The sequence below is a fragment of the Lineus longissimus genome, unplaced genomic scaffold, assembly GCF_910592395.1.
Source record: "Lineus longissimus unplaced genomic scaffold, tnLinLong1.2, whole genome shotgun sequence".
NCBI classification, from domain to species: domain Eukaryota; kingdom Metazoa; phylum Nemertea; class Pilidiophora; order Heteronemertea; family Lineidae; genus Lineus; species Lineus longissimus.
Window position 1 is genome coordinate 3,060 of NW_027020279.1, and position 9,482 is coordinate 12,541.

General features: G+C 44.1%; 1 protein-coding gene across 1 annotated transcript; it reads right to left on the reverse strand.

Annotated features, from left to right (window-relative positions):
* Nucleotides 1-265: 265 nt before the first annotated feature.
* LOC135503556 (uncharacterized) lies at nucleotides 266-3,526 on the reverse strand. Its single transcript, XM_064797158.1, has one exon. It carries the CDS (start codon nucleotides 3,524-3,526, stop codon nucleotides 266-268), a length of 3,261 nt encoding a protein of 1,086 aa, XP_064653228.1.
* Between the last annotated feature and the right edge of the window lie 5,956 nt (nucleotides 3,527-9,482).

The following is a 9,482-nucleotide window of genomic DNA, read 5'->3' on the forward strand; positions in this document are numbered from 1 at the left end:
AGAATTACTAATAATCACTTTCAGCTCAAGTCATGAAAACGCAAATGATTCTCTGCGCTGAAGCGATTTCAATGAAACCTAGATTATGGTTAAGTCACATACGCGAATATGCATATAATCCAGGAAAGTCTTCTTTAACGCGAAAAGGTGTCAGTATCCAGATTCTCTGAATAATGAAAATTGTCCACATCGGCAACGGATGGACCACGGTTAGTCCACAATATTCGTACCATTTCAAATATCAATAAATCCACTCTAGCGCAAGTCAGTCTGCTTCAAGGATGAGACACAGTTTGGTGATTGGGCGCTTTAAGACAGTTGTCCCGGTTTGGACACTTACAACTCTCACCAGTCCTTTGTCGTCCTCATTGACGTCGTTCACATAACCCAATAACCACTGGTTTCGTTGCATGTGGTTATCGGCGACCAGTACAATATCTCCTTTCTTGAAAGAACGCTGTTCTTGTCTCCATTTCTGCCGTTCCTGGAGCCCTACGAGATATTCCTTGCTCCAGCGACACCAGAACACGTTGGCTATATGTTGGATCTGGCGCCATTTCCTTTTAACATAATTGTCTTCCTTGACGAATATCCCTGGAGGTGGTGCCTGATCTTGGTGGAGTCGGAGCAAGTGGTTCGGTGTAAGCGCTGGTGCATCTAATGTATCATTAGACACTCGCGTGATCGGCCTATTGTTCAAGATGAACTCCACCTCACAGAAAAGGGTCTGTAACCCTTCATCGTCTAGGTGTATAACTTGTTCCTTGGCAACACCATACAGTATTCTACGGACTGATCTAATGAGACGTTCCCATGCTGCTCCATGATGAGAAGCTGTAGGGCAGTTAAAATCCCATTCTATGCCCTTCCGACGTAGCGCAGATCCAATCTGGGACTGATTCCACTTGCGCAGTTCTTCTTTTATTTCCTTACAAGCTCCGACTAGATTTGTGCCATTGTCTGATCTTAGTTTCTGGACTGCTCTCCGTGCAGCAAATCTCCTAATAGCATTGATACAAGAGTCTGTTGTGAGTCCTTGGGCAACTTCCAGGTGAACTGCCCGGGTTGAAAGACATGTAAAAATTACACCGTATCGCTTGAGTGTGGTGTTCCTTCCCTTCTTTATTATAAATGGTCCAAAGTAGTCAACACCCGACTGTGCGAAGGCTGGCTGATCCATTTCAAGTCTCTGCAACGGGAGATCGGCCATTTTCTGAACTAATAGCCTTGCTCTGTATTTGCGACAAATGGTACACTTGCTGATGATGCTCCGTATCAGTAGGCTTGCCCGTGGTATCCAATATCTCTGTCTCAGCAGATTTAGACTACTATTTGAACCAAGATGCCCGACTCTCTGATGTGCATCCCTAACAATGAGTCTAGTCACTGGTGAATCCTTGGGCAATAACACTGGGTGTTTGACTTCTAATGGGATCCTTGCATGTCGCAGCCGACCCCCAACTCTCAATAGTCCGGCATCATCTAGAAAGGGATCCAGTTTCTGTACTGATCCCAGATGTTTCCCATTGTCCGGCAGATGTTTCTCCTGCAAGTAGCGGACAATGTCCAGCTCAGCAGCTTTCAATTCTGTGAAGGTGAGCGGTGTCAACTCGTCCCTGGTGGTGTCTCTTAGTGTTTTATCAGTACTGCGACGCTGCTTAAACCCTTTCTGTGCTCTCAGCAACCATGCCACAGTTGTCTTCAGTGGATCCCAATTTGAGTATCTGGCAAATAACTCATCCACGGTAACAGTACATGTCTTGGTCTGGTTTTCCCCATTGGGCTCCGGGTTCTCAGCTGCAATGGTAGCATGCACCTTCTTGACGTTTGGGTCTTCTGCTAACAGCTCCTTTGAGAAATTGGATTTAGGCCATTCCGACTCCGGCTCCCATAAAAACTTTGGTCCCCATAACCACTGTTCGGTAGCCTGTTGATTGCCGAGTTGGATACCCCGAGAAGCTGCATCCGCCGGATTTGTTTGCGTTGGCACATAGCGCCATTGATCCAGAGTTGAGCCTTCCTGAATGGTGGTAACCCGGTTGGCAACAAATGTATGAAACCGGATTGTTGTATTGGCAATGTATTTTAGGACAGACATACTGTCTGTCCAATAAAATGTCTTATCGAACTTCAATTCCATGGCTGCAGTAATCATGGCGACAAATTTAACTGCAACGCTGGCTGCTGTCAGTTCCATCCTGGGAGTTGTGACCTTCTTGATCGGTGCAACTCTTGCCTTGCCAAACAAAAGAGTACACTGAATCCGTCCTTCGTCATCTTCTAGCCGCGTGTATACTGCAATGCCATAACCACTGTCCGATGCATCGGCGAATGCATGTAGCTGGGTAGATACGATGGATGTAAACTCAAGTGGTTTAACACTTCTCGGCACAGATACATTCTCCAACTGCAAGATATCCACCAGCCACTGCTCCCACTGTCTAACTTCCTTATCCCCGATCTCATCATCCCAACCTATCCTTTCCCTGCACAATCTCTGCAAAAGGATTCTTGCTGGTAAGACAAATGGGCCTGCTAATCCTAAGGGGTCAAAAATGCTGCTTACAACTGACAAGATTCCCCTTCTTGTAACCGACTTTTCCTTGATTCTTATCTTAAAGGTGAAAGTATCTGTCTCAGTATCCCATACGATTCCCAGTGCTCTCTCTGACTGCTGAGGCTGTTCACTTTCAATCGCTAGCTGCAAGGTTTTCGACCTCTCTGATGGTGGAATGGCCTCATTCACAACCTCACTGTTACTATTCCACTTATGAAGTCTCCATCCTCCCTTACTACAGACTTCAGTGGCGCTCTCCCTCATATCAATAGCTTGATCATCGCTGCCTAATGATTTTAGAAAGTCATCAACGTAGAAACTCTTGATAAGAGAATCCACTACAGCTTCAGATGCCTGATCCTTGCCATCCAGTGCACACTGTCGAAGTGCTGAAGCTGCACACGCTGGAGATGAAACTGCTCCAAATGGATGTGATGTCATTCTGTATATTTCTGGTGGTCTATCCAAGTCTCCTTCAGGATACCAAAGAAATCGCAGATAGTCCCGATGATGTTCAGTGACCTTGACTTGGTGGAACATTGCTTCTAAGTCGCCCATGATTCCTACTGGTGACTGCCGGAACCTAAGCAAAACATCTACAACAGTGTTGGTCAAGACCGGGCCGGACAATAGAGCGTCATTCAGGGACACCCCCCTTGACTTAGCTGAGCAATCAAAAACAATCCTTATTTTGCCTGGTTTATTAGGATTGTAAATCCCGTGATGTGGAATGTACCATTGTTTGCCCTCCTCCACTTTACTACAACAGTCCTCCACTCTTTCTGCATATCCCTTTTCCAGAAGGTTGTTCATGAAAGTGGTGTAGTCCCTGCAATAGTCCTCTGATTTCTTCAGTTTCCTACGTAAAGCCAAAAGCCTGTCCATGGCCTGTTGCCAGTTACTCGGCAGTTTAACATCTGACTCTCTAAATGGCAAGTCCGTGTAATAACGCCCATCTCGATATTCCATGGAGTTCTGTATTATTTCACTGAATTGCTTATCTTCAACTGATGGCTCCCGCTTACTATCGATCCCACGTTCTGGAAGTCCATGTCGATCGCTGATCTGACCAAGGTATCGAGCCTTTGCAAACTTTCAGCTTCCTCAATGGCTGACACTTCTGCTCTGTTCACTGTACGATGATGATCCCATTTCATGTTCTCCCATTTGTTCTCTCGGACCAAATTCCACACAATCCACCCAATAGCTGTCCGTGCTGCATGAGGTGTGCCCCTTAGCCCTGTCTTCAGCTCTAAAGGTGTATAGGCATCTGGGACATTATTCCCAATCAGTAGGCCAATCCCTGCACTGATCATTGGCAAACTAATGTCCTTCAAGTGCTCGAATCTTTCAATGTCCTTCTGAGTTGGTATGAGATCGCTTGTGACAGGCATCTCTGACTTAGTGAACACTGTCCCCAATGGTATGCTGATATCACCATCGAGACTGGCTATTTCAAGTCCTGATATCTGGCGTGTTACAAAGTTCTGGCAAGCTCCCATCGTCTCCAATTTCATTGTGGTACGTTTCCCTTTGACTCCCAGCTGATCGGCTAACTGATCCGTGCAGAAACTGACATTACTGCCTGGATCAAGAAAAGCGTATGTCTCTGTAACTATGCTGCCATCGATATTCTTTATCTGGACCGGAATTATCGCCATTGTGCACTGTCCCGCATTCTCTGCTCCGGCTCCCATACAGCACAGTAGGTCATCTCCATTACCACTTTGTGTGTTGGCACCAGTTTCACTTGTGATGGTTGACGCACATGTTTTCCTTTCACTCGACTCCACAGTTGGCGCCGCCTCTCTATGAAGCAATGTAGGGTGTGAGCCACCACAATTCAAACACTTTGCCCGGTTATGACAAAATCGAGCCCGGTGCCCAGGTTTAAGGCATGCAAAACAAATCCCCTTGGATTTAATAAAGTCTCTCCTATCATCCAGTGACTTTGCCTTTAACTTATTGCAGTTCTCCATAGTATGTCCTTCCTTACAGTACCAACATGGCTTCACAAACGCAAAGTTACTTTCAGTTTTGCCCTGCTGGCTACCACTGCTACTACTAATATTGGCACTGCTGCTGAACTTAGGATGCATCGACTGAGACACTGATGAAGATTTACTAGCAATTCCTGAGGTCAATTCAGTAGCAAAGTTCTTCCGTTTCACCACTGGTTTCTGGTCCTTACTTCCTGATTGCAGATTTGGCCCCTGCATTGCTTGTCTGCCATAAAGTGGATCCATGACCTTCTTGGCCTCCCTTTGCACCATTTTAACAAGATGGTCAAATTTCAAGACAGTCCCTTTTTCTTGTGTCTCCTGGCGTATGTTCCTCCATTTTTCATGAAGCTTGTACGGTAACTTACTGACAAGCCTCTTTAGGTTTTCTGAATATTCAAGGATCCGTAATGCATCTATGGCCTTGACTGCGTTCTGACATTCAACTAAGAATATAGAATAAGAATCCAGTCCACTTGGATTGTCTGGTTTTATTATTGGCCAGTCAAGGGCACGCTTGATGTAAGCGTTTGCTACTAACTCCTTGTCACCATACCGCCTCTCCAGTTCTGATAGTGCTGCTGGATATCCAACATCTGCCTCTAAACAGCTGTAGCCTGCTACTATCTTATTTGCCTCTCCGTCTGTAAACTGTTCAAGAAAGTTCAACCTTTCATCGCTAGTTGTGGTATTGCTCACCACTCGTGCATTAAACTGGCGTAAGAATCTGCGATACTCCAATGGGTCACCCGAGAATTTCTTAAGTTCTGATGCAGGTTTCCTTAGCTCTTTAACCACCGAGTCCATCTGCACTGATGATGAGGACAGATTACCCTGCATGAGTCCATGCGTTGCTGCACTGTCACTAACATTATGACCATTCACAGTTGAAGCATCATACAAACGTCTGCCTCCTGTTGAAATATGAACAGAATTATCATTACCAACTGAGGAACTCTCACCATCCTGCCCATGATTATGATTACAATCACTGCCCTGCAGCCTCGGACTGCACCTAATCTGTACTTGACGGCCTATGTCGAGACTAGTTCTACGCACGTTGTCCTGCAGTTCGTGAGGCTGCACAGTTTCCTCCTTCTGCTGAAGCTCCACTATGATCTGCTGCTTCTCTGTTTTACCCTCAAGCTGCTGCTCTCTTTTTGTGGCAGGTGAAAACTCTGGCACCCCTACATCTAACGTAACACTCTTAGGGGTAGATGATACCTGTTTTCCGGATACAGGCTCCTCCCTCGGGCCTGTATTGATGAAGTCTCTCAGTATGTCCTCATCCTGTTGCTGGCTTCTTTCCAACTCCTCCAAAACTGCTGCTCTAGCATCTGACACCTTGATCTCGGTCCTTAACTTGAACTCCTCTTCCTTCAGTTTAAGTTTTAGCTTTTCCTCCTCGATCAGCTTCTTTTCTCGAAGCGCATGAGCCTTGGCCAGTAACTCGGCCTTTTTCAGATTTTCCTCTGCTCTTGCCATTGAGATACTGCTCCTGTTTGACCGAACCGAACCACCTGATTTCCTAGACCTGGCCTTCCCACCGAAGATATTTGGGGTATCGTTATCCAAGAACCACTGATCCAACGTCCTCTTGAAATCCTCGAAATGCTTCATTTCATCTCCTAAGTTTTCCTCGAAAACTTCCCTATCAGGTGCTGGCATCATCTCCAGAACATCCTGATGTGACATGATGTACCGCTCATACTCCTTCAGCCAATCTGAATGATGAACTCTCATGTCCGCTACACTTGTCTCCGAGGTGAGCATCAGCCACAACTTATCAGTAGTAGTTGTAAGCCGACCAACATGTGCTTCCCTCCTATCATAAGCACCTTTGACATTGGCCCGAGTGGCCTTTGACACACTGTCCGGCATTGCTGACTCGTCTGACGCCATGTTTACTTGGAATCTCAAAGTCCTGATATAATTTTTCAAACTTAAAACTTGACTGAGCTGTATTGAACTGAATAGATCAGACCTCACCACACCATAAATTTAATCAAGAGTCCACTTAACAAGTCTCTCCTGTTCACAATAAACCCACTGACTCGGTCTGTATGTAATAAAACCTACAGACGCAGTCCACTGACATTGACAATCCTACTCGACTTAAACTGATTGTCCTATGACTGACAATTCTCTTTTCCACCGGAGAACTATCCGTAAAACCTTCTGACGATTAGCCTTTTCCGAAAAATCTGCTCATCCCTTGTAAACTGTCATGGCAGGTGTTTTCTTGTTCGAATCACTCAAGTTCTTCATCAAGTTTACTGCTTGAGTCTCCTGCCCCAATTGAGTTTACTGTAACGGTCTCCGAGATGTTCACCAAACAAAACCAATAACTATGTGGTTCCTCATACAACGAACGCTTTAATAAGACCTCCTAATTGAACGTAAACTGAAACGATACAAAATTACACACAACATTACAAAATTGTTGACAACAACCCTTATCAACCTACTTTCAAACTTAAAAGATGAAAATCAATAAACCTGCAAGGACAGGTTGTGACAAGAATAGGTTGTGACTCTGAAGACACATCTAGTGGGCACTGCCACCTGGCATTAGCAATCAGAACTAAAATAGCCCAAAACTGGCCAGGTGTGTCCTACAATCATCACATCCAGAGACACCCTTGGCATTAGTCACATTTGACAGAAAGACATGATTTTCTACACATTCAGGTACCTATACAACCAGATTAAACTCATACTGATGGAAGAAATAAGGCTTTGTGCAAACCAAGCACTACAAAGCCATGTGACACCTATGGCGGTAAAGTTGGCTGCAGTAAATGTCAAACTGCGTGGTTTAAGGCGATTAAAAGTTCTATACAGTAACTGTGATTCCTACACAGATAACCTATTCATTCACTCACCTCAAGTAGAGGGACATTCAACTTAGTATAAATGCATATAAAATGATCTTTGAGCAGAAAATTAGAAAAAACTTTCACGTCCCACAACAACGACAAACATGTGCCTTCCAGGCGGGCCGTGCTGTCCCCCGAAGACAATACTGACACCCAAAACACATGTAATGATCACCGAAATCAGTCAAAATTATCATGAACATTTGAGGACATCGATAAATTCAGGTAAATTGCAGCTAAAATGTAGTCATATAAAAGGGGAGAATAATGCCAAAATATGAATGTTTGTAATGCCCATCTTATGGCTTGTTTCCACATAGGCGTCAGCGTTGGCGCATCACGCTCACCTCCTTTGTTATTTTACGCACTATCGCATCCAGACAAAGGAGGTGAGTGCAAAACGTCAACGCCAATGCCTATGTGGAAACAAGCCTTTACAGGCATACCCTAGTTTACAAATAAAGCCTCGTCTTCAGGTAGAAGTGTAACAACATGTACAATGCGTGGCATGGTTAAATTTCACTTCCTACCTGGACACAAGGCCTGTTTGAAATTGACCAGCGTGTTACATGATCAAAGCCTAGTATCCACAGCATGTGGGACTTTGAGTCCATATCCAGGACTGTGTTTACCTGGAGACAAGATTTGTTTATCAACAAGGGGGTGGCCGTAACTGGCCCATTCCCAAAATCATTTATGCAAAGTTCGGCTCCATTCGTATTTGTGATCACATTATCATGGCAGTAAATTAAGAGAACGCAAATTCAATTCATAACAGTATGTACATTGCATGTACCTTTATTAACATTTTCTAAAACGCAACATTTTCGTACAACAATGAAATAATATCAACAGGATAACACCATTTAAAATCTCACATTATAAGATTGGCACAACTGGCGACACAAACATGATTTCTTAAAACCATTAAATTTCAATGAACATGACTCGAAGTATAAGTGGCTTGAAATTATTAGGGTGAATACTAACGCCACATGTCAATATTTGCAAAACCATCTCAAACTAATCAAGATACGGACGAAGATAACACTCTTTGGAGCCAAGAACCGCAAGATCCATACACCCTTTAAACATAGCCGGGCAAAGATGCAAATACCTTGGCGGTCAAGATGATTAGAGGACAGCCACTTCATACAGATTCGTACATTTTAACAGTCTGCCCTTTATCTTTTTCAGTCCGGATTCCTTGGGCACACAAATGATGCAGCTCAGCTTCGCCTTCTTCCAAGCATTGGTGAAAATATGCAGCTTCCGCTACCCGCAGGAACTTACATTTTGGCAGATCGTATTTATCCCAACGAATGGCCACTTCTGACACCATGGAAGGCTCCGAACCTGCGAGGGCAACATAGAGAACAGCGATTAATGTTTAATCGGGAACACGCATCGTGTCGGATTTCTATTGAACATGTTATTCGGTATCTAAAGACATATCGAATTCTCCAAGAACGATATAGGAATAGCAGAGACATGTTCTCAATGATTGCGGATGTATGTGTTTGCCTGGCACAGCGCCATATCGGACTCTACCAATCCATTCTTTAAGCCTTTTTGGGAGGAACATGGCAGACCAGCGCACAGCTACCTATTTGCATTTAACTTGTTGAAGCATTTTCTTCTCATTTTGTCAGTACTAGTGTAATGGAGTATGATGTAACTTCACTGACCACATAAATAATTGTTCATTGTTACTACGTCTTGTACTTTTAAAAATTAGTTCTGATTTAAGGAGAGCAATAAATAGAGATTACAAAAATATCCATTTCAGAAGTGACTGGTTGTTCTCTTTTTGAAATTGATGCGAGGACGGGGGGGGGGGGGGGGGGGTAATAGGCACGCGGATTGAACTTCAACTACACGAACATAAGCTTCAGTTAAGATGAAATTAAATTGATAGATGTAATCTGTTAAGGTGTGTCCAAGAGATACACGCACTAAGGTGTTCTCAGATTTAACTTGAAAGACACGCCATCTTTTCTGAATAACCAGATATATAAAAGAAACTTACCTCACTGACATGTTATC

Bases quoted from the DNA above. Each gene is read 5' to 3' on its own strand.
- LOC135503556 (XM_064797158.1), bottom strand. From the start codon at position 3,526: ATGGAATATCGAGATGGGCGTTATTACACGGACTTGCCATTTAGAGAG.